The following is a 26,131-nucleotide window of genomic DNA, read 5'->3' as shown; positions in this document are numbered from 1 at the left end:
CTCTCTCTGCCTTCTTACGGCTTCCAGATCAGCCCTCTCTTTTCAAGTCCCCTGTAGTGTCACGCTTTCTTAAAGGCATTACTCACACGTTCCCTCCTGTCCCTTTCGTAATGCCTCAGTGGGACTTGAATCTTGTCTTGACATTCCTGATGTGTGCTCCCTTTGAGCCTCTTCACAATTGTCCTCTTCGTCTTCTAACTCTTAAGACTGCTTTCCTGGTAGCCATCACCTCGGCTAGACGGGTGAGTGAGCTCCAGGCTCTATCGTCCAAGCCTCCTTTTCTATCTGTTCATCCGGACAAGGTTGTCCTTCGGCCTCGTCCTTCCTTTCTACCGAAAGTGGTGACCCCCTTTCATCTTGGGCAATCTGTCACCTTGCCCACCTTCTTTCCGCCTCCGCATCCTTCCAAAGAGGAAGAGCGGCTCCACCGTCTGGACCCAAAACGTGCGATCTCCTTTTATTTGGACCACACTAAACAGTTCCGAGTGGACGACCAGCTTTTCGTTGGCTACGTGGGTGCAAAGAAGGGAAAAGCTGTACACAAACGGACCATCTCCCGGTGGGTCGTTTTGTGTATAAAAATCTGTTATTCCTTGGCAAAAAAGGAACCGCCTGTTGGGCTGCGCGCCCATTCTACTTGGGCCACAGCGGCTACTACTGCTTTGGGACGGGGAGTCCCTTTGCAGGACATCTGTCAGGCGGCAACGTGGGCTTCGCTGCACACGTTTGCTAGGCATTATTGCCTAGACAGCCAAGTCCGGAGGGATGGCTTCTTTGGCCGTTCTGTCCTCCAGGACTTTCTGGTGTGATCTTGGTTCGCAGACCCACCACCGGGGTTGGTATTGCTTGGGTATCTATTCTCAGGTGAGGAATCTAACTAACGTGTTTCTTTCAGATGAACAAGTTACTTACCTTCGGTAATGATGTATCTGTAAGAAACATTAGTTAGTTAGATTCCTCACCGACCCACCCATCCTCCCCGTTCTGCGAACTGACATCTAGGGTTAAGGCTATCCCTTTCAGGGCCCTAGAATTTTTTGGCACCAGTGTCGGTCTCTTGCATGGCTCTGCGTTCCTGGCGCGGAAGGCTATGTACAAGAACTGACGTCAGCGCGCGAGGGCGGCGTCTAAGTACTCCGTCATTCCGGCGCACGACGACGGACGCGGAGCCGCAGGCGACGCCTAGCGACGCGCAAGGGGTATTGCTGACGAAAAATCTTCCGGATCCAGTCTGACACCTGGGGATATTCTAAGGTGAGGAATCTAACTAACTAATGTTTCTTACAGATACATCGTTACCGAAGGTAAGTAACTTGTTCTTTACCACCTCCGTGACCTCTTCCACTGTGATGGGTTGTGCTAGATATTCTCGCTGGGTGTCGGATAACCAGGTTATCGCCACATCTTCCAAGTATTCGAATATTTCCGGCGGGTCAGCCAATTCGAGGGTGGTGTACATATCCCCATATATTTTCATGAAAGCCGAAAGGATACTTTGTATATCATACTGTGGAGTGCCCTGTGAATCCCGAATTTTAATAACCGTGTGTGGTGTACGGTCCCGGGAGATTTTTTGTGCTAGCATATCTCCCGGTCTGCCGCCCTCCCCAATATGCTCTTGCCACCTGCCGTTTCATGATGTATTTAAGTTCGCTGTCCGCATAGTCTTAGTAGTCTGATAACGTTTCGCGAATTTGACCTAATATTGCCTTGTCAGAAGTGTATGCATATTCTTGTTCCAACAATGTTAGTTTGTCTTCACATTTGGTAAGTTGGGTGCGTATATCTCTCAATATGCCCGCGTGTGTGCTAATGCATACCCCCCTAGTAGTGGCCTAAAAAGGCGTCCCATAATAAACCAGTGTTGTCCACCGTGGCTTGGTTTAATTGAAAGTATTCTATAATGGAACTGTGTATAACATCATTGTACGTTGGGTCCAGTAGGGCCTTGGCATTGAATCGCCATTTGAACAGTGGCGGGACGTAGTTAGGAACATTCATGGAGAGTAGAATTGGATTATGGTCCGATAGCGTTTTCAGTAAGTATTGAATAGAATTAACCCATGTGCTCGTGGCCACAGATGTTAACCAAAAATCTATGCGCGACCAACTATTATGAATGGAGTAGGTGTGTGTAGTCAGCATAGTCTGCGGATTACGCAGCCTCCATACATCTGTTAAATCAAATTCCTCCATTCCTTCACGTACTGCTTGGACTGCCCTAAAATGAGGTTCTTTAGTAGCGCCTGATCTATCTAAGTTGTCATGTAGGGCTAGGTTGAAATCTCCACCCCACAATGTCTCCATCTCGGGCATATCTCTTAATTTTGCCCGTATCTCATTAAAGAATTCAGGGTCGTCTATATTAGGACCTTAGATGTTTACTAGACGAATATGCTGCCCTCTAAGTATTCCTGTGACTATCACATCGCGCCCAAAGTCATCCGTCATTGTGTGGCTCACAGTGAACTGTACATCCTTCTTGATTAGTATCAGCACGCCTCTCGAGTAGGTCGAGTATGACGAGTTAAAGGCGTGCTCAGCCCACCTGTGTCCCATCTTACATCGTTCTGTCTTAGCTAAATGCGTTTCCTGCAATAAAGCTATTCCGACATGGTGCCTGTCAAGAAATGCAAAGACCTGACGTTTTTGGGGGGGATTATGCAAGCCTCGCACATTCCAGGTTAATAAAGTTAATACAGGAGGTCATTACACCAGTACTCATTCAGGGGCATAAAGTAGCATACCTAACAATGTGGGTGTCTTCCTGTGCCTTATGTATAATAAGTATCTGTACCTAAGTCGTCGCTTATGTGCCTCTTCGACCAATCTATTATCACCTTTAGTGTGTCTTTCAAGCCAACTTCCAAAACAAACTACGTGAAACATTTTCCAAGTCTCCCCCACCCACATGGGCATCCCACTCTTGCCAACGACATATCCCTGTTAACAAAAGAAACATCAATTCAACTGCCGTGGGGTACACCCACTGAGGGGACCGCCAAGCGCACGCTGCTTCATCTGCAGTAGCAGATGTGGTCAGGTAACCTTTGATGGACAAGGACCACTAATGTGTATAACCAAAATAAAAAAACAGTAGCATTTCAATAGCAAATACCTATTAACTTCATGGTAAAGGCACAGTGGCTCCATCTAAGTAGAATACGCCAGTAAGCAATTTACAATGTCCAAGCTTTATATAAACTCCAATGATCCCCCCCCCCCCCCATTAATTTAGCCGTCAGATGCGCCTTTCAATATCACAACCAGTAAAAAATGAGGCTACAAGCGAAGTCCCAGCACAGCATCTTACAGTAACATGAAACATAGCATATTGGTATTAGAAATGCATGCAACCAGGCGAAACATGGCCTATGGAAAGAGTACCGAACAATATATACTTGTTACCATGTCTTCCCAAATGGTCAGTCCGAGTCCGACTCCGCCGATGTACAGCCTAGCTGTTTGTTTCAGAGCAAGTGTCTTGATAAAGTCTTGTGCTGCTTTAGGCGTATTCAGTATCTTAGTGCGACCATTCTGGGACACTCGCAGTCGCGCTGGATATAACATTGCGTATTCAACACCCATCTCGCGCAACTTCTTTTTCACCGGTGCAAACTCTTTCCGAGCTGCCTGTACTGTTGCCGTAAAATCAGGATAGAATGAGATATTATTACCCTTATGGTTGATTTGCTGTTTTTCTCTTGCCAATCGCAGTATCGCGTCTCTAGCTTTGTAGTTAAGGATGCGGGCAATGATGGGTCTCGCTGGTGCACCCGGAATTGGCCGTGGCGCAAGGGACCTGTGCGCCCGTTCCACAATAAATACCGGAGAGAATGCCTCTGCGCCAAAGATATCACGCACCATGTCTTCAATGAATGTTTCCATTCTCCCGGTGTTGGTGCTTTCTGGGACACCCATGACGCGTATATTATTGCGCCGCGAGCGCGCTTCCAAATACTCATCTTTGTTTTTTATAACTTCCAGCCCTTTTTCCATCTCCAGGCATTTGCGTGTGGTGGAACTGGACTCATCTTCCACCACAGCTATACGTTGTTCCGTATCATCCAACCTCTCCCCTTGTTTATCAAGTTTAGCCGCCATATTATCGACCCGGCGTGTAAGACCGTCGATTTTGCCATCTATGGCCTTAAGGCTTTGTTGAATATCTTGCAGGGTGTCTTCCATCGTCAACTTTATGGCAGCGGCGGAGTCCAGTTCAGTGTCCGAATGCACAGAGGAGGCCCTAGGCGTGCGAAGATTGTCAAATGACAGTTTAGGTTGGTGCTAAGCAGGTTTTCCCATTCTGACACTGTAGGCATCTGCACACTCCTCGGCTCTCCTGGAATGATCTCCTGGAGCCCTTCTAGTGTATTTAGGTAGGCACAGGCACGCAGTGAGTTGAACAATTCGACGGGCTAGTCTCAATGCGTCACGTCTCAGCCTGCACAGGTATTAGCGTATAAGAGTTCTGGGCGTCTAGCATCGGTAACTCCTCTGATGGGCCCAACTGCAGTCTAGCGTTCACAATATTGCACTCTCCCGCAGGATGTATTCCACAGCGTAATCGGTAAACCCGGTTCTTGGTTTGCCCTTCACAAAGCCTTCCTGTGGTGTGAGCAGCAGCAGCACGCTCAGCACTTTCTAATGCAGGAGTTGGAACCCACGCTCACCCTGTGCTCCGTCTCTGCTCTGGATCTTGGTGTAGTGGCAGTGTGGAGCAGGCCGCCTATTCGCCTGTATAGTGTCCCCTGCTACTGCAGCACTTTTTTACTGCTGTTTATTCGCGTCTCTCGGACCTCGGTCCAGTAGCGCCTATTGAATAAAGGAGGGGGGAGTGATACCGCGCCGTGTCCACACACCACCCGCACTTACTTTATAGCGAGCTCCGCGCGATCACTCTGCGGCGCTCGCCTTCACTTTGGCTTGAAAAACGCAGATGCTCCAACGGTCCTCACAACGGCATATATTTCAGTGCGTATGCCAGCAATATCGAGCGCAGCACCGTCCCGCTCCTCAGATAGCAGTCCGAGAGCCCCTGCCGGCCAGTTCGTCCACTGTAGCAGAAAGCAGTCCCAATCTTTATCAGTGCCCGCTCGCTGCTATTTTGTCTGCCCAGCATACCTGAAGGTCTCCGCCTTCACATGGTGCTTTCAGGCGAGAAGCGATTTCTGCATCATCATAATATCGTATTTTGTAGCGACAATCTTCCGCCACTGCTTTTTTGTAGTTTCTTGTTGCAGGGTCCGGTTGGTCCACAGATATTGTAGGATAATTTCCCCTGACCAGCGGAGCGGCACTAATGTGCAGCCATTCCTTCGCGCGCTCTCTAGCGCCCCACTAGGCATTTTTGTCTAGGTTCAGACTCCATGGAAGATACTCCAGTAGGATAGGCGTCATTGAGGAATCTTTTTGAGTATTTCATGGGATTGTCTATATTTCTTGTCCACTCTGAGGTATGGCCTTGCTTTTCTTCTATTCAGTACTTATGACTACTGATGAGGATCCCTGGAAGAGAAGGAAGAGTTACCTTTAAGCCTAGTTCTTTTCTAGGAGTATCCTCGTCAAAATCATAAGCAAAACCTCCCTCCTGTTCGGACAAGAAATACTAGTGTCCTCACTAAATTTTACCCAGGTTCCTATATTGTCCTGTAAAAATGACCTGTCCTGTCACCTGTGGGACGGGATACTGAGGGTACTGCAAGGTTCTTATAGGCACTGTCCCTGCTGCATTAGCTGAATGTATTACTTGCTGCCTATTGGCTCACTCAGTCCTTAATTTCATTTTTCTTTAAAGACAGTTTGTGAAAGGTTTACTGTGTTCACCTTTGCTCTGTGGTGACTTAGATGAAAGTAAATGTTTTATTTTTAAAAATAAAAATAACAATCGGACCTATTAACCTGTTGCAATAGGTTGCAATTGTTAAGAGTGTAAAAATCATTTTTTAGATATATATATTTACATACACGCATGGGCGAGACTAGTCAGCATTTATGACTTTGAAGAGGATACCCTGGATGAGATCTAGGATTATAGGAAAGTAATGTTTCCATCTCATTGATCACACACCACCAGGCGGGATCTTTAAACACCAAAGCAGATAAACTTGGCCAGACATACCTAGCATATCATGAATGGAAATTGCTCTCTGAGGTGGGGCAGGACTTCTTCCAACAACAAGGAGATCCCTGACTTGATTCTTTTGCAACAGCTAAGAACGCACAGTGTCAACACATTTGCGCCTTGTAGTTCCCAAGAAAGCGGTCTCTCAGAAATGCATTCCGAGTTGAGTGGAGCCCATAGTCCTCCCTCCCAACTCTCTTGGCTCAGTTTTGAAGAATATCAAGAACGGTGGAACCCAGAACTGTGTCAGGAATGTGTGCTACCCAGAACCTCTGGGCATGAGCATCAGTCCTCCGATCCGCCTCCTGCTTCAGGAGGACCTTCTGCCACAGCAGCAGTGCAGGCTCTTACAGCTAGGCCTACATCATCTACACCACCATACGTGGAGATTAAGCAGTGGCAGTATATTGCATTCGATTTCCATCTTGAAGTAGTGAATGTGATCATGGTGGCCAAGGGTGATTCTATGAAACCTATTTACACCGGAAACTGGAACAGGTTTGTGGCTTAACATGGCACCCGTAACACTGACCTGTTGCGAGGCAAACTGTCGGATGTGTTCCTATTTGTTCTGTCCTTGGCCCAATAATGTCTTGCAGTGGGCACTGTTAAGTTATGTGTCAGCCCTTTCAGCCTTCTTGAATTAACCTGACCAACATCCTTGTTTTTGTGCTTGTGATGCTTTTTCACAAAGGTTTGATCCACGTGTTTCCCAAAAACCTTTTATAATGTCACGGTTGGACCTTAGTGTGGTCCTTACTTTTATTATGTGTACTCCATTAAAGCAACTACACAGCTGTCTCCTACATCTTCTGACGTTGAAGACAGTTTTCCTTATAGTGATATCAGCATGTTTTGTAAGTGAATCTCAAGCTCTGCCAGTCTAGATCGCTTTTACTACCTTTTTTTCCAGCTAAACGAGTACTGAGGACCAGAGCAGTTTTTCTCCTGAAGGTTGTGATCTCTTTTAATTTTAGGCAATCCATCATTCCTCTGACATTCTTCGCTACCCCTAACCTCTTGAAAGAGGAGAGATTCCATTGTTTAGACCCCAAAAGAGTGCCCAGTTGTTGCATTGATCGTACCAAGGACCGTTGGGTGGACCCCCTCAGTTTTTTATGGGATTGTCTTTGGGCGAAGAAAGGCAACACAATGCAGAGGATGACCTTATCCAAGTGGATAGACCTCTGCATCAAAATCTGCTACGTGATGCTGAACAAGCAGCCTCCAGGAGGGTGGAAGGCCTGCTCCATCAGAACAAAGGCTGCTACCATTGTGTTGGCATGTGGAGTAGCTGACCTGGTTATCTGTCAGGCACATGGACATCAGTGCTCACATTTCACAAAGCAGTACTGCCTTCACAGCCAGATGTAGCATACAAAAACAATTGGTAAGATGTGGGAACAAATAGAATCGCAACTCTGACCGTGAAAATATCAATTAATCACTGGTACTGTATAGGACTATACACCATTTATTTGACTTCAATAACAAGCAAAAACCAAATCTCCTAGTTTGTGGATGTGTATCATCAAACAAACGGGACGTTAACAACATAAAGCAACTTATTATTTCACACATCATGCACAGACGTATAATCACAATACAACACACATAAATCAGTTTTGTCCATCTTCCAGTCAAATTATCAAGGGATATGGCTGCAATGCCTATTAATCAGTAGCAGTCCATACAGGAGGTGGGCCAATCAGAATACAAACATGATGGAGCTGTCGGCCCTCAAGAGCATAGTCTTGTTTACCAAAGCGTTACACGGACAATTTTCTTTTTTTCGACACACGACTTAGGATATTTGAGTCTTGATTCTTCAAAATAAAACAATGCATGGCTCCCACTTTTAAGCGGTGAAGCCGAAGGAGTTCTTCTCCTTTCCTCCAAGAGGTGAGGGCAGCAGCATAAAATGTTAGCCAAGAATTCTTAGGATGTTTATAATTAAACATTCTACGCTTGCCACTGTGACGACTGAAACTATTCCAATTGCATCTCAGTTTGTAATGGGGGCTTGTATAAAACACACTTTCATAATTTTATATCTAGTTGATCCATTTATATTGCCAAAGAAATTTTTGCTTAAAAGCCTGAGTCAGCCTGACAAATTCAGTAGCATAACTCCACAGATGAGGGCATGGATGCAAGGTCCTGCATTATCCATCCAAATTCTAACCAGATATAGATCTTCTTTATGGTCTTCAGTAGATCGAAAATCTTTCTGAATGCAGCCCACTGAAGTAGAGCTAAGTATTAAGAAACCCAGTTGTGTAAAGGCTCATGCTCCTAAAAAAAAATGAAGCAACTTCAAAGTTTAAACGTTATAAACCACTCATACCAAGTTGTTGGTATGTCCATAGGATGTTATCTCAAGATCTCAATCCAAGATCAATCAGTCAAGGTTGGTAAAGCGCTGCTACTCACCAGCGAGGATCTCCAAGAGTGTGGGGAGGTGGCTCCGTTGAGTGCTGGGGTCATCCGAAGAGCTAGGTCTTGAGGTCCTTCCTGAACTGGTGCAGTGTGGGGACTTGCTGAAGGGGGAGGTTGTTCCAGGCCTTGGGTGCCAGGTGGGAGAAGGTCTTTCCTCCCATTCTGGTCTTGTAGATGCATGGGATGGTGACTAGGGAGAGATCAGCTGATCGGAGGTGACTCTTGGGTGCGTGGAAGGAGAGGTGATTGTTTAGGTACGTTGGTCCGATGTTGTGGAGGACCTTGTATGTTTGAGTGAGGAGCTTGAAGGTTATTCTTCTTTCGATGGGGAGCCAGTGAAGATCGCTGCGGTGTTGGGTGATGTGGTTATGACGGGGGATGTCTAGGGTCAGTCTGGCTTTTATTACCTGAGTTTTCTTCGTTTTTTTTTTATCCCTTTGATACTATTTATGTTCCTTATTTTGTTTTTTGTTTTGTTGCTAGCCGTTGACACTGATTTCTACATTTCTAAGTCTAGATATTTTGCTTGGTTCTTTTCTCCACCACAACAATGCTTATATTCATATTGTGTCAATAACTACAAGATTGCCTTAGAGGCTTTTTTATTACCTTTTGTGGTTTTGTTCTCCAAATTGGAACGCTCTTAAGCAGACAGTTGACACCTTTGTTGTGTATGATTCTCTGCAAGTTGGCACATTTGCTACTTATTGAAGGAGTACTTGTTATTTCCTTGGGAAGTCAAGAAGGTGACTAAAAAGACTATCACAGCACCCAGTCCTTAACTGATAATTTTGGGGTGGCACACAGTTATGAGATTGCTTGTAAAGCGCAAGTTTTGAATTTTAAGCTATTTCACATACTTTCACCTTAGCTGAGTTTCCTCCCTAAGGAAGACACTGCAGTCCTTCTAAAGATGCATCATTAAGACACTTCGGCGTATGAATGAAGCTCTGAATAGGGTTTTAACGGAAACCGGCCCACTACCTTCAGAGATACTGTGAGAAGAAGATAACAGATGGGGTTCACTTTGATAACATAATCTACAACATAGTTCATGATTGGAGAGGGTAAAGGGGATTAAAGCAAAGAATTACAAGTCCTTACCTAGTTTATGGCTGTGGAGCAACTCAAGAAGGAATGCTCCAACCCACTCAGACAATACTTTTCTGGTATGACACTGAAGGATGCAAAGAAACTTGCTGAGTTGGCTGAGAAGTGTGTAGCTAACCCCAGGAATAGGTGGCTGAAGGAGCATGTTCCGAATCTAAAAGGGAGAAACACTCCTAACAGAATGGTTTTAAACCCCGTGTATACTACCTTTTTTCCAGACAGGCTTGCCCTATAGATTTGCATCCCTTTATTACCAAAGGTGGTCACACCTTTTCATGTCGGGCAAAGCATCATTCTACCTGCTTTCTCTGGCCCCTCATCCTACCAAGGAAGAGGAAAGACTCCACCTCCTGGATCCAAAAAGAGTGCTGTTATATATTGTACCAGAGAATTCTGGGTGGACGATCATCTCTTTATTGAATTTGTGGCTGTGAATTACGGGCAAGCAGTATACAAGAGTCATCTCATGGTATAGTGTCCTCTGTATAAAAATCTTCTACGAAATGGCCAAGAAGTAACCCCCTGAGGGCATGGAGGCTCACTGCACCAGAGCCAAAGCTGCAACACTGCGCTAGCTCGAGTTGTCCCAGTCCTGGACATCTGTCAGGCAGCTACATGGGCATCGCTGCACACATTTGTCAAGCATTACTGCCTGGACAGTCAGGTTTGCTGTGATGGACATTTCATTCATTCAGTCCTCCAGGAATGGTGTTTTAACAGATTCGTAGACCCAAATCCGGAGACAGGTTGATTTGGTATCTATGCTTACTTTGGTACGGTATCTGCAGCTAGAAGTCTCTTATCAGATGATCAACTTACTTGCCTTTGGTAACACCTTATCTGGTAGACTCCATCTAGCCGCAGATTCTTTACCAACCCTTCCATCTTCCCCATTCTGTGAACTGTACATTTCACCTCCAAGGGATCCTTCACCACCCCAGTATAGCTTTGTGTTTCTAGTGCATAAAAATAGTCATGAACTGAGGTCAGCGAACTGGGGTGGCGCCTATATAGGAACTGTGCACTTCACTTTTGGCGTGGACGACACCATACGGAGCCGGACAATGCCACCTACCGGCATGCAAGAGGACTACTTAAAACATTTCCATGCACGCGGACAAGAGAGTGCCAGAACATTACAAAATGGTTTTATTTAATTGACCTGATTTGATCTGGACTATTATTTCCCTCTGTTAAAGTGCATTTGGCTGCTGTTCCACTTTACCTTTCGTATCCTTCTCAGGCATCTTTCTTCACATTTCTAGTGATTTGAAGATTTCCTAACAGGCATTAGGAAATTATTTCTTCTTACGGAGAAACCTTTTTCTCCAAGGAAAATGAACATAATCCTTTTAAAGTTGATAGGTTCTTCTTTCTACCCAATGGAGAAGATGCACCTGCAGCTGCTATTGAGGAAACTTGTTTTTTTCATGCTTAAAACATTAGCAAAAAGAGTGTGGCATCAAGCTCTGTGTACTGAAGAGCATTGGGCTGTATTTCAGCATAACACTGTCTTGAAGGACTCATTTATGTAATTCTTTCCAAAAGTAACTTTTGAATACTAATGGATGTCATTCTTATGAATATCATCCAGACTCGATCATTTTTCCCAGCAGTAGCACCCTAGTACCATGAGATGTTGCCTCAGCCACAACTTCACAATATAAGGTGCTGATAGTAGCACTGGCATCTGTTCCTGTTTTGTCTGTGGTCTTGAACTCTCAATGCTTTACTGATGAAACTCCTCAGATTTGCAAAAACGATTAGGTCAGATGTCACTTACTAAGATTTTCAAAGTTCAAACCCTGTTAGAGCTACACTGGTGGGTATGCTCCTCCATCCTTTTGGTGGGTTATCCCTTCAGCCCTCCGCAAATGGCTACTCTTGTCAGGGATCACCATTAATACAGTGGGACAATTTCCTAGTCTTCCACCTGGCACAAGGACTCTTTTGGAGAAGCCTAACATGGACCCAGAAACGGTGGTGACTATGAAGACCTGCTTCCTACTCTTTTAAAGCTGTCCCCTTCGATACCCTGCACCCATACTGTAGGATGAGGAGATCTATTTGATGCTGGCAGCAACAACTTCACCAAAGGCTGCCCTAATCATTGAGCAACAAGTCTTAAGGCAGGCTCCAGATTTGGAGGAATTCTTTTTCTGAGCCTTCAGTCTTAAAGACCTTAAACAAAAAGGACCAGCCTTCCAGAGAAAGGGAAGAGGATGTGGCCTTGCGGCTAGAGCGGTCGACCTCGAAGCTGGGGAACGGGGTTAGAGTCTCGGCAAAGACGCTCAACATCCTGTGATTCTGGGCAAGTTACTTAATCTCCCCGTGCCTACCAAAAATGAATGTGTGTATCTGTAACGAAACTGGTGCTAATGTAAAGCGCCCTGATACCTGATATCTTCAGGATGAATATGCGCTATATAAAAATCTAAAAAAAAAAAAAGTCTAATTTTATTCTCTGGGAAATCTCAGCTGTGTCATTTGTGGCAATGTTTGCTTTCCAAAACATCAACAGAACATCCTCTGATATGCATAAGAGATATCTGTTCAGGCTCACCTTGATAAGGAACCTGATTACCAAAAACCGCTGCTATACCAAGGCGTCTTTAATTCTGCTGCGAAGACCATGAACTCTAAACTTTCCTTGCTCAATCATTCCTGGATTAGGCCCTCTGTTAAACCTGAGAACAAGGAGAAATTCATCAATCTCTCCTCTCTACTTTAAAGTGAAGAATAGGGTGAGTAGTATCTGGCCAAATTGCTGTCATACTTAGTCTACCTCATGAATCGCCGACAGGTCAAGATTTATCAATGGTTGATCCACTCCTCAAAATACAGGTACAGGAAACTCTATCTGGCCTTTTCTTCACCCCAAATAAATGTGTAGGAGGTGACGGGTAGCTCTCTGGCATCAAAAGTATTTATTCCAGTGTTGAGATCTAGATTTGTGATAATACACAGGGGCAACACCAAAACCCTCTTCTATTTATGGGAACAAGAGCGTCCACTCCACTCAGCTCTGCTGCCTGCCAGAATCTCTTCTGTGAGAATGGGCTATATTGTGAAGCATGTTCTGCTTGTTTCTCACACTGGGGTTATCAACTAACCTAGGGTGGGGTAGCTTCTGAAGTGCAAGTCTAATCACCACAGAGATGGAAAAGTCTCCAGGATGTTTTCAACCTCCTCTTACTTGAGGTCACAGCTCCGTTTTTAAAGTCTGTGGTGATCTTCCCATAGATTAATGTGATTCTTATACAATGTATGCATCTTCAAGAGACATGGACTCGGCATCTATATGAAATCACCTGAGGCACTATTAATGGAAGAATTGTTGCATACCTTTTTTCTGACTTCTCTGATGCCAAGAGTCCTGCAAAAGAAGAACAAGCACTTTCAATGCAACAGGTCTCGCATTATTAAAGTTTAAGCAGTTGGCATTGCTAATAATAATGCAACAGCAATAGCAGCTCAAAGATTCAGTAATGTGAGACCTATTACATTGCAATTGTTTTTTTTTGTGTTTTTTTATATAGCACAAACTTGAGTGAAAGGTGCTACTTGCATGTTGCATTGAGTACAGTGTAATTATGCGTTGTGTTATTATGTGGCACAGAGTGGCATTGTGTGGTGTGTATTTATCTTGCATTAAGTAGAGCGTAATTATGTGACGTGCAATTATGTAGTACTGAGTGGTATGTGGAGTGTATTTATGGTGCATTGAATACAGTGTAATTATGTGATGTGTAATCACACAAACACAACCACACACACACAACCATACACAAAACCACAATCACACACACAACCACCACAACCACACACATAACAAACACACACACAACCACACACAACTTAGGGGATTGGGTAACGGAAAGAGAAAGAACTCTATCCAAAATCACACGCATTCAGGACAGTCAGAAAGTATGATTTAGCCCCAACGAGTCCTTGTTTTGTAGCTAAGCAGATACAGTCAATTATTTCAGTAAGCCTGAAGCGACATTAGAAAAAGAGAAGTATAGTGCAATTTTTAGGCACACATTGTTTATCTTGTAACCGCGTAAATATTTGCCGCGCATTTTCATTTTATTTTTACCTTGTAACCGCCTTCATTTATTTTACCTTGTAACAAAGTAAATATTTGCAGCGCATTTTCATTAACTTTGCCTTGTAACCGCTATTTTACCTTGTAACCGCGTAAAGATTAGCCACGCATTCCTCCCAATTAAGCAACAAACTGTATTGCAGCCGCAAAGCCACAAGTAAAGTGATCGCAAAACTGAAAACAAAGCCACAAGTAAAGCGATCGCAAAACCGAAAGCAATCGCTTTTGGAAGCCGAGACAGCTGCCAATGGTGCGCACGCGCGCCACAGACAGCCATATGCTTTCAATTATCACGCCCGTGTCTGGGCACGATAATTGAAACCAGGTAGGCTTTAGTTCGCGTAACAGACACCAATAGGCCGTGGGCGATGCGCCCGCCTTTGGCCTATTGCGTGCTCTGTCTAGAAAATACAGCCACTAAAAGCCCAATAATAGAAGACAAAACAAAAAACACACGCACAAACGTGTACGATTCCAGGGTCCATTTCTGAACCCCGGACAAAAGGACTCTCGCTGCGCGAGCACCGCTGCGCAGTGCAACGCTAGGCGCGAGACCTAAAAAGGAAGTCTAGAGTACTCCTCCCCACCTTTTAAAGGAAAATCCTATTTTCCATGGAGGGATTGAGATTTTGCACCCCACACTTCCAAAATAGATTGAGTGCATGGTTTCTGACCTTTAGACATCTTAATTCTCAAGTCTGAGAACTTGGAGGTCAGCAGTACAAGTGCAAATTATTGAGATTATATTACAGGACATTTGTGAAGAACTTCACCTGTCTTAACTGCTCAATAGATGTCATGTCCCTTATATGATATCTGATTGAGAATGGGAACAGATGGAGAGCTAAACAACATAGGTAGCCTCAAATGGAGTCTCCTGAAACAGAGTTTGGAATCCTTCTCAGCAGCCTATCTGATTTCCAGAAGGCATTGGTTGGGCGTAATGTATTTTTTTATTCTTGTGTCCCTGTGCATTTTAGGATTAGATCCTGGTCAGGTCAGGTTGATGTATAAAAAATATTGAGCTGATGGCCTTGTGTAGCATAATAGCTTCTTTTATGCAAGGTTTCAGTGTTGCTCTAATATGGGCCAAGAACAAAAGTGTGCTCCATGCACTTTTCAACCTTGAATGGTTTTTCATTTGGCCTTGGTGGTCCTCTGGACTTAATCTTTATTCATGTCAAAGGTACTATTAGCTTTTCTTCTCAATGATAATGTCATTCTTTCATGGTTTTTAACCAGTTTTCATACCTTTGTGGCAGAGGAAATATTACAAAATCTGGAAGTCTGGCATACCCTGCATTTTTGTCATGACGGAATCAAAGATATGCACTCTACCGACTGGTTAGTCCAGAATTTCGGAAACTGTGATACAGACTGCCCAGGTCATTATTCCCAAGTTGATAATGTACTGTTGCACACATTGTTAAATTTTGAATGGATCCCAACTTCCATTCAGTATATATGGATATACTCCAGCATAGGTAAGGCAGTATTGCTGGCATTATCCGAAAATGTACATTTCATAGAAATATGTTTGACCTCTTCATCAACTACATCACATAAATTCCACTTACATTATGGTCTAGAGGCTTCCTCCACATCCATACACAATTTGACAAGAAGTTTGCTTCAATCTGGTTTACAGAGCGAAAGTTGTCTGATGCTGACTGACCCCTTTTCTTATAGAGCCTACCCACGAGTTGTGACTGTGAAAGATTTGCAACATCTAAGTCTGTTTCTCAGCTATACATTTCCACCTACCCTTTGTTGTCAGCAACACGCATACAACAAACCGCTCCCTATTTCAGCAAAATAACAGCAGTCTCGTGCATATCCACAGGTGTGAGGGTGTGCTGCACATTGCAAAAATGCCTGCACAATAGTGATCATACCATTAGGTGGCAGGTTACCCATATGTTAATAATGGAATACAAAATAGCCTATAGACACAGAGTAACTGAGTCACCATAAAGATAATTTTATTCTTTCTGTGGCCTTGGTTTATGAAAGCTCCAACCCCTCTCCTTTAAAACTTAAGCAATGATGGCCGGCTCATTTGGGCTGCTGTGTGAACGTTCCTGCTCTTTTTCAGGAAAGGGTGTAATGGAATGGTGTAAGTGGTGACCAGGTGTCCTAGCTTGTGGTATTCCTGGATTCCAACCAAACGCCAACAACTAAAACCCTCACTGCTGGTACTGTGATTGTTTACCTTGGGAATACTCACAAAGGGAGCTAATGACAAGACAGATTTGAAATTCTGAGACTGCAAAGTGATTTTTTTCCAGCTGTGAGTTCTGCATTCACAAATGCTAAGGAATGAAGGACAGTTTATTGTGTGCTCTACTGGCAAACACAGTTGTGGCTTTCCTCTGGTACCTTTCTAAGCTTCATGCGGTTTGCAATGATGAACCTTATGTTTAATTTGCACTGGACACCCAGGACTACTTGTGAATAAGGCTTTTTTTGATTTTGTAAATCAGAGGTGATGTAGAGTCCAATATTCACATGGGAAATGTTTTGTGATTATATGTCTGACTTTGTTTCTTCTTAGTATTGCTTCACCCCATTTGTTCCCATTCTCTTCCATTTTAGTGGGAGCGTGGGGAGGGGTTTGGTGACTCTATCTTTATGTAATTGAGATTGTCAATTTACATTTGAAGTTTCAATATCTTGGGTTTAAGATTTACTACTGAGCTACTTAGTAAAACAGTTTTAAAAATGGGTTATGATTATTTGATATAGAACAAAACTGTGGTCTTTTGACAGGCGATTCCAAACTAAGATGTCTCATGTTGCTTCACTGTGCTTTTCAAGATATTGAACAAATCTGTGTAGTTCACCTGCTTGCTCTAGATTTTCCACTGGAAGGCCATGTTCACTAGAACTTGTTTTGTAAATTAAGGTCTGATACACACAAAAAAAGCAAACCAGGCCCTAATTGGTCTTAATGTATTGATTCCAACCTATATCATATGGTTTATAGATGGTGGTCCTCCAGCTGAAGTTCTATGTTCACCATCTGCATTTAATCTTAAATTCAGGTTTTATGACAAATATGTTAAAAACACTTATGGAACAATTCAGTGTAATTTAATAATCATTGGAGCTAATTTAGTCCCTCATAGCAAGTGGCCTTTAGAAATCCCCATTGTACCCCTAGCCACCATCCTATGGATTTACAGTTGGTGGTGATCACAGTTTGGGGAGAATACAGGGATAAGGAGTTATAGGGGAATTTACTGTACCAATTAACTGATGTTTTTCGCCTGTATTCCACCTACTTGCATAGTTGAGACAGGTGGAATACTACTGTGCGAGCAGTGGTGTGCCACTGAACTCCTAATACTGATTGGCCCAATAATTATTGTTACTGAGTCGCATGCAATCAATGAGCCACTAACAATGAGGACCCTAAAGTGTTACTGAAATGTTAGGATAGTTCTTCTTGCATAGGTTCACTAAAACCTGATTGTGCTGACATACATATGCTTTGTTATTGAAATGTGTTGTTCCTCTATGTTCTAATGTGTGTGATGTTCTTTCAAGGTTCCAAAGGATCACCCATTGCCCTCCAGTATAGATGAGGTGCTCATCGAGAGCAATCTTGCAGAAGCGGATGAAAGCACTCCTGTGGTGAGAAATAGCTCTACCTTGGGCTCTACTGCTTAAATCGTTTACTGCCACAGTGTGTCTCATACAGTAGGTAGTATGGTTTCAGGAAATGTACTTGGTGCACTATCCATGTAGTCTGTGCATTGTCTACGTAAGAGGATATGCATGTATTTGCTCCAGCATTTACTTTTTACATTGGAAGGTTTTGTCATTTGAAATTCAATACAATTACACGTATTCGGAGAACAGTTAAGGTTCTTCACATGCAGGTGAAAGTAGTATCGATAGCTGTTATTTGTAGTAGGAAAAGTTAAGATGTGTTAATATCCGAGAGAGATGATTATGTTTCAATGTTATAATGTACTTTGGCGTCATGGGGGTGAAGTTACAGTGCATGCATTGCTGGTAAAGGGGTGCTAGTAGATATGATGCCCTTAATTCTCTTCATCATGTACTCTATCCTTTTTTTCCTGAATTGGTTCATTCATATATTCCAATAAGTCGATTATTTGCAATTGGCATGCTGCAAATCCTTGGTAAGACTTGTTAAAACAGCAGTGATTGAAAATACTCTTTTAAACTTGCCGATGGGCAGCTCATCTACTTTGAGAATGAGGCTCTGACTACATTTGTCCAAGAAACTTAGATTGTTCAGATTTCTGTGCCACAGGATGTACAAGAGAATTATGAACATATGTTTCAATTTGAACCCTCCAATGTGCAATAGAGACAGAGATAAAATTATGATTTGTTTGTAATCTTTTTATTCCTGCAGTTTCTAACCCACAGTTGCATGACAGAGTTTCTCCGACTGTTTAAATTAATTATGCCCAAGAGAAGTTTTGTTGCCACTTATAGTCTACATCATTTCTGTATCTTTTATTAAAACTTAGAAACTCTTTCATTAAGACCTGTCAGACCGCTGATGCAAAAATGATTTTATGGATGACATTCCTGCGAGTGCACTTGCTGCCTGAGCATGAATTTTTATCCTTAACACCGTAAAATCAGTAGAAATTCCTAAACTATAAAACTGCAGGATAGGGTTATGTAGATTAGCGTTTACTCTCAAGGTAAATTAATAATCTGAGGCATCATTTTTGGAAGATCTGCCCAGTCTGGCCATAAAACACTCTGCACTTTTTTGTATTGGCAGAAAAAACACTCTTCAAAGACAACCCACCGCGAAATCCAGGGCATTATCATCATGATCTCATTGACGCTTGTGTCGTCAACACTTACTTCACCTACCAGAGCAAAGTCTTCCTTGTCAGTGGGCCTCTCATCAGCAAAATTAATGTTTCTGAAGGATTCTTCTAACTGCAGGTTCCTCGCCTTTGGTATATGCCTTGGTGCCAGACGAGTGAGAGAAATTGTCCTGCCAATTGATGGCACTTTTTGGCTTCAGGGTGACTCTCGTTCTGCCCCAAGAAGTGATGAAGCAAAATTACAGATACACACCCTTGTGCACTGATTTCAGTTTGTTTCTTTCGGGTTCCTTTGACATGGATCCGGAGCCATGGGCACAACTTTGTCTTTTGACAACTTCAAATTCTAACTGTGTGCTAGGGACAAATGTTTAAATCAAAGATGACAGGATTCAAACCTAACTGGGACTACTGCAAGATGTTGGTTAGGGACCCGCACAACATGTGCTTGGTTTTAGTCATGGTTCAAAGTAATTCAATAATTGCATCCTTTTTCACTCAAAGATAATCTGGGAATGAGAGAAGAAGCTCTGCGTCGCCTAACGTAAGAGGAGGTTGCAGCCGAAACACAAGTTCCACCCCTGCCTCAAGTTGCAGGGCTGCTTGCGGTCCCAGGCGGGAGGCTGTTCTCATAAAAAGTTCAGTTCCCTGCTGTAAGTCCATGTCGAAGACATGCCAGAAGCGTAAGAAAGCAAAGCAGGACACAAGCTATCCTATCATTCAGTTTGGCAAGAAGGCATAAGGGCATCAAGCTAAAGATCTTGCCTTCTAGTACCGCCTGAATCCGTCCCAGTCTCTCAGCTGGTTGCACTGTGCCCCTAGTTCACTGGGCTGCCATCAACTTAGTAGCCAATAGCAGCATTCAAAGAAGCCATGCTGCTTCTTTTTTAGGCGATTCTGCCCCCCTCTGGTGCGCCTGCAGGCCTCTGGGAGGCACAGGGTCACTAGTTGGACTTAAGCTGACGGGTCTGCCCCCAACTGACCATCAGGACCCGTCCACATGGCTGTACCAAAGCAAGTACCAACATTCGCAGAAGCACCATGGCCCACACCAATTCCTATACAACCAGGCACCAATCCTAGTACTCTGCTCGGACACCAGCACTACCAGCGGCTAGGGGCTCTATTTGAACATACCCAGTGTTCCTCATGGTACTGAGGAAGACTTGAAGACTGATTATTTACTCCCCACCTCATTACACAGATGCCTTCTATTTAAACTTTAGAAACACCAGTGGGCTGGAGACATCCCCTGTGACATGAACTGGGCCACCAACCAAGGAAAGTACCTCTTTCAGTAGTGCTGCAAATGGCTGCTGAAATCTTTTTCCATTTTCGTCTGAACCACTCTTGCAATTCAGTGAAGCACTTACTGACCCTTTGATTGCTACATTGGTTAAGCCATGTTCTTTCCCTTTAGTTAGTCAACCTGTAGCTAGGTGACATAGACTAGTCTCGGATAACATAGATTTCTAAGGGATAATTCTACCTGCAGATTCCTTGCCTGTACAACAACCTGCAGACATTACCCTGGACCCAGAAACTTCACAGCAATGAGCTCACCAGTAGAGGGCACCTCTACTGGCTACCAGTCTGTGCTGGATGTAATGTTTGGCAACACAACCAAGATCATTTAGCGCCTGCCCCTCGCATCAACGTCACTTACCTTTACCTTTTTTCCTCGCCTTCGAAACGGACCCGGACCTTCATCTTTATCTGAGGAATTTTCCTCTCCCAGCCCAATTGTTATTTGCAGTACCAAAATGTACCTTCCCAAGAAATCCGGGTTCAAACCTTGTAGGGAGTGTGAGGGACATACGTCAACTATTGATCCCTACACAGTCTGTCTGTGATGCATAGGTTCTGATCATGACTCCAAGGCATGTTCGTCATGTATAAGTATGCATCCCAAGGCCATAAAGGAATGAGAGGTCAAATGTTATTATGGCCTGGGCTAAGAAAAGCCATTGACTCCCAAAGCTGTCCTGGTACCAGTCTCAGTCTTTCTCGTCCCCTTCTGGGTGAAAAAGCAGAAGCACAGGAGGAAGGAGAAGAAAAAAGTGTTGGGTCCCCTCGTTGCTCTCCGCCTCACACAGAAACTTCACCCTTGGAGCCAGAGATTGTTGACCTGACACTGTTGTACTTTTTCCAGGCAGCCCCGTTCCTCTAGTTGACCCAACTCCGAACAAACCACTGACTATTCGGAGATCTTTGGCACCGGCACCTCCGCCTCGCAAGTCTCCGGCATCCACCTTCCCCATGTTTTGAACTTCAGGATTGGATCCAGCACCATTCCTCAACGCCATGTATTCTATCTTCGCCCAAGCTTTGATACCGTCCCACGCCTTTTTGAGCCCAATTGATCCAACAGCATGGCTACTTAAGTTCTTACAATTCTATCTGACACCCTTCGGGTGCGCTGCTTTGGGCCAAGATAGTTTACCCCACTGCTTTGACCTGGCAGTCCGTTTTCAAGACACCGCAACTGATGATATGGATGGCACCTTCAACGCACTCAGTTACAGTGCTGCCGCCAGACATTGAATATCAGATATGCTCCAGCAGGGATGCACTGTGGTTGTTGGAAGAGAAAGCTTACAGGTCCAGACTCCATAAGGTTTTTGCGATGGACACTGACCCCATTGAGTATCCTCCCTGTGATGTCCAGGACCCTCTAGAATTCCAGGGCTTTTCTTCTGCAGGCAGCCTAGACACCGCTTCTGATCTAGCTGTGGATTTCCCCACTGGACCACCAATGCCTGAGGTTGTGTCTTTACACAGATTTATGCTAAATGCAGAAGGGGTCTTGGACTTAAAACTGCCACCCATGAAGCAAAGACAAATGTCCTCACTGGGTTACTCTTTCCCTTGTCGGCACCAGTAGAGCCCCTTCTCACTTTTAATGAGGCTTTTCTTGAACCCATCATGGCTGCATGGGAGAAACCATCTTCTCAAACAGTGAATCAGTTTGACCATTCACGATGAGTTCTGGACAAAAAGTGGGCCTTCTTGTCGGCTGGGATATGTGGGAGAATCATTTAAACCATGTCTCACAAAGTGAAGTTGTAGCGGGCAAGAGGACTTTAAGAGGCTTCAAGGCCATAAGAAAAAGCCTTTTTGCCTCATGCCTCCAGACTTTTCAACTCTCTATCAGAAGGAGTGGTTAAGAAAGCACCACCAGAGTGGGCGGCCAAGCAGGAAGCCTGGATGATGGTCTTTTCCCTCCATCCCAGCCAAAGTCAAGCTTGGTTGATACATTCACCTTTTCGTCTGATGTCCAGGCTTACTTGCAGTATCTTCCCTTTGATTGGGCGGGGGGGGGGGGGGCTGTTAGGAGCTAAAACTGATCCAGAGCTGTAATTAATTTAGACTTAAGCACCACAGCCAGATCACTAGGCCTGCAGCTCCAGCCTCAAACAAGATACTGCAGGGCATTTAGTCAATTTTGAGGATTCAGAAGAGGCTTTCTTTTGACCCAGGCAAGATCGGCTGGCACTTCCAACAGTATCTATCCGCTCATCAAACTGCACAGAGGCCACAGTAAAGGGAAGGGCAGTTGATCTACTTTGCAAACTTCCTCCACCTCCTTCCCTGCACACACACGAAAGCAGGTCTAGCTTGCATCCCCTACCGCCATATTAAACCTGTGGGAGGCCGGGTGTCCCATTTTCTTCAGGCCTCATGCAGGATCATTGAATTTTCCAAATCATTGAAAGGGATTACATCCTTCCTTGCTTCAGGTCCCTCCCCCCAATTCCAACCCACCCGCTTCCTCGTCTTTGCCTGCAAACCATTTGGCCAATCTACAGCAGTAGGTGGCAGCTCTCCTTCTCAAAGCAGTGGTGGAGTTGGTGCCAGATAGGGAAAAGGGCCAGGATTGTTACGCACAATACTTCCTGGTGCCAAAGGAGGACAGCGGCCTGTGTCCGATTCTAGTCTTCAAAAAGTAAAAGTTAAAAATGCAGAGCGTATCTCAAGTTCTACTGGGTTTGGAATGTGGAGACTTGATAGTGTCACTCAACCTGCAGGATACACAATCTGGTCCTGCGATCACATCTTAAGCACTTGGAACTTGTTCTATGCACTTCCAATTTGCTGTACTACCCTTTGGCTTGACTCTGGCACGTCAAGTCTTCACAAAGGCAGTGGGTGAGGCTCATTTCAGACCGTTGGGCATCCCTATTTTTCAGTACCTGGAAAACTGCCTACTCAAAGACAGTTTGCCAGAGTTGGTGTTGTGCCATCTACAGTTAACAGTATCCCTGCTGTTCGACATCGGCTTTTGTATCAACGAGCCCAGATCTCACTTGTGGTCCTCCCAATGACTTCTGGTAATAGGGTAGGGACTGGACACAAACCTTGTCCGTGCCTTTCCTCCGATACAGAAAGATCCCAGATATAGGTTTCATCTTTCCAGCAAGCATCTTTACTGGCCTGAGAGTTCTGCAATTCCTAGGTCTGCTGGTTTCCTGCATTCTACTAGTCACGCAGGTTGGCACATGAGGGCCCTGCAGTGGTGCCGTCACAGACAGTTGCTTCAGTACAGGGGAGATCTGTCAGACTCCACTGTGATCCCTTCCAGCACAATGGCAGAAGTGGTTTGATGGGAGAACAAGATGAACCTAACTTGTGGGAGGGCCTTCATTCCCTCTCCAGCCATGACTACGGTAGTGACAGATTCCTTCAGCCTGGGGTGGGGAGCTCATCTACAGAATCTGGAGATCAAGGGCCTCTGGTCTCCGGTGGAGCAGGTGCTTCACATCAACCTGCTGAAACTGTGGGAGAGTTTGGCTGGCGTTCAAGGCCTACCTCCCCTCCATCGTGGGTCTGCGCTTCCAGATCTCGATGGGCAACACAACTGCAATGTGGTACATGAACAAGCCAGAGGGAGTAGGATCTCACCTTCTTTACCTGGAGGCGCTGAGACTGTGGTCTTGGGCTCACCGCCAATCACCTAGCAGAGTCTCTGAATGTCACAACCCACATCATGAACTGGTGTTATGTTCCCGATCACGAGTGTCATCTTCTATTAGAAGCCCAGGACATCTACCCTCAGTGCGGCACTCCTCAGGTAGACTTATTCGCGTCCTCAGAAAATGCTCAATGCCAGTAGTTCTGCGCCTTCCAGTATCCGTTGAGGGGAGCGTTATTAATTGGATGCGTTTCAGTTGAGTTGGAACTTTCAGCTGTGTTACACGTTCACCCCCCCCCCCCCCCCCCCCCATACCCTTGATTCCTTGGGTTCTGAGGAGGATTAGCCAAGACTGGGACTAAGTCAATCTCATTGCCTTAAATTGCCCTAGAAGGTTGTGGTATGCGGACCTTCTCCACATGTCCCCCGCTTCGCCTCGTGTTCAGGCTGTACCTTCTCACCCAGTCTGGGTTAATGGTTCTCCACCCCCATCTCTGAGGCCTCCACAGATATTGATTGGGGGCAACTGAGCTCCTTTCACCTGCAACTGCAGATAGGCAGTGTTATCTTATCTGCGTGTCGCCCCTAAGTCTGCTTATCCCGGCAGATGGGTCAACTTTATTGCATGATATGCGGACAGTGGTGTAGATCCTTTGCAGGCCAAGCTATTCCAAATTCTTCAATTAGCACTTTTCCTGGCTCAGAGGGCATATGTCATTGGCACTGTGAAGGGCTATTTAGGCACCTTGATGTCTTTCTACAGTCTGCCGGATCAGCCATCCCTTTTTAAGTCTCCTGTTGCCATGCGTGTCCTTAAAGGCCTGACCAATCTTTTTCTTCCAACTCCCTATGGTTCTTCAATGGGATCTAAATCTGCTTCTTACCTTTTTGATGAAGAGACTGTTTGATCCCCTTTAGTTGTACCCTTCGAATGTTGACTTTCAAAACTGTGTTTTGGTTGCTATTACTTCTGCTAGAAGGGTGTGTGAGTTGCAAGTCCGTAGCTGTTACCGTCCTTTCACTACCTTCTTTCCAGACAAATTGGTGTGGCGAACCAGGGCTGCTTTCCGTCCTAAGGTGGTCATCCTTTCCATCTTGGCCAATCCATCATTCTTCTGACCTTCCTCCTCTTTTGTAGGATGAGGTGGAGGATTAAACTGTTGCATCAGTTGAACCTAGACTTGATGTTAAATTACTACCTGGACCGCACTAAGCAATTTCTGTTGGATGATCAGCTCTTTCTCCGCTACTGCAGTGCAAAGAAGAGCAAGGCGGTTCATAAAAAACTCTGATCTCTGTGGATCATCCTCTGCATCAAGTCCTGCTAAGCCTTAGCCAAGAAAGAGCCTCCTGAAGACATGGAGCCCATTCCACCAGGGCTAAATCCACCACTTCTGCCCTGTCTTGATGTCCCATATGCAGAAATCTGTAAAGCAATGATATAGGCCTTCTTGCACACCTTTGCAAAGTATTATTGCCTCTTTAAAGCAGTGGAACCTTTGTCATCTCTGTCTTACAGGATTTTCTTATCTAACAATCCATCAGCTCTTCTCCTGGATGGGGTACTGCTGTGAAATCTGTTCTACAGGCGAGGTATCTGCAGGTAGAAGTTTGAAGAAAAAGTCACCTGAACTGCCGTAACAATCTTTCTGGGGAATACTCAATCCCCCCCGCAGGTTCCTCACCGACCCGCCTGTCTCCCCATTTGATGGGTGAGTTATAGGCAGAGTTATAAGATCCCATCTTACAACATGTTGGTACTGCAATCCTTCATCGATGTAACCCTTCCCTTTCGGCTTGACGACGTGCGAAAAATGGAGGGAAACGGATTTCAAAGTGCCGGGCAGGCTTTTTATGGCCTTGCTTGTGTCACCCGACATCACTTCTGGCGCTGACAGAGTCCAGCACCCTCTACTGGGAACCTTGTTGCATTGAAGTTTCCTGGTGTAACCTGACTTCAGGGTTGTTCTACAGGTGAAGAATTTGCAGGTAGATAGAATATCCACCACAAAGATTGTTACCACAGATAAGTAACTTTTTCTTTCTGAATAAATATTCTACCCCTGAAAGTCAGTGATTTGGGCATAAACAAGTAAGATGAACCTAAATTATTTTCTGGCTAATCCTGCAGCAAGGGAGTGAAAACAAATTGATGGTTTTGGAAAGTAAATGTTCTCCACCGCCAGCTTGGCACGAAGATCTTTCAATGCAGTGTGTCTTTTGAGTAGATACACCTATGTTTTATCAGGCATGGCCAGCGAGATCTTGACGGCTGTCCCTGAAGACCTCATGACCTCTATATGCCAAACAATACAACATGGTTAGGATGTGGCCACGTATTTTTTGTTGTATTGGATGCTACAGACTGCATAGATAGTCTATTGTCACCAATTTTGTGCTTACAAGGAATGCCTAGATGAGATCAAATGGGATTTAAGGAGGTATGGGAGCATTCCTAATTGATATGCCCTGGTTGTTTTGAGAAAACGCTGATGTGACACTAGAACCATTTTTCAAGGAATTCACGCCCATCCACAATCTAAATAATTTTCACCTGAAGTATAGACAGTTCAAAAGCTTTTCCATGGGCTAGCTTAAAGACAGCACTGTACCGC

The 26,131-nt window shown here is 44.6% G+C and overlaps 1 protein-coding gene across 8 annotated transcripts in view; it reads left to right on the top strand.

Annotated features, from left to right (window-relative positions):
- The window catches only part of LOC146797000 (uncharacterized), a 1,179,218-nt gene that overhangs the window by 994,061 nt on the left and 159,026 nt on the right, over positions 1–26,131 (top strand). For all 8 annotated transcript variants that reach the window (XM_085629591.1, XM_085629587.1, XM_085629592.1 and 5 more), the window contains one exon: positions 17,331–17,417. In XM_085629591.1, the coding sequence (XP_085485717.1) occupies positions 17,331–17,417 (87 nt within the window). The remainder of the gene's footprint in view (positions 1–17,330; positions 17,418–26,131) is intronic.

This window comes from Triturus cristatus, chromosome 10, assembly GCF_964204655.1.
Source record: "Triturus cristatus chromosome 10, aTriCri1.1, whole genome shotgun sequence".
Taxonomy (NCBI): domain Eukaryota; kingdom Metazoa; phylum Chordata; class Amphibia; order Caudata; family Salamandridae; genus Triturus; species Triturus cristatus.
This window is presented reverse-complemented; position numbering and strand designations above follow the sequence as displayed.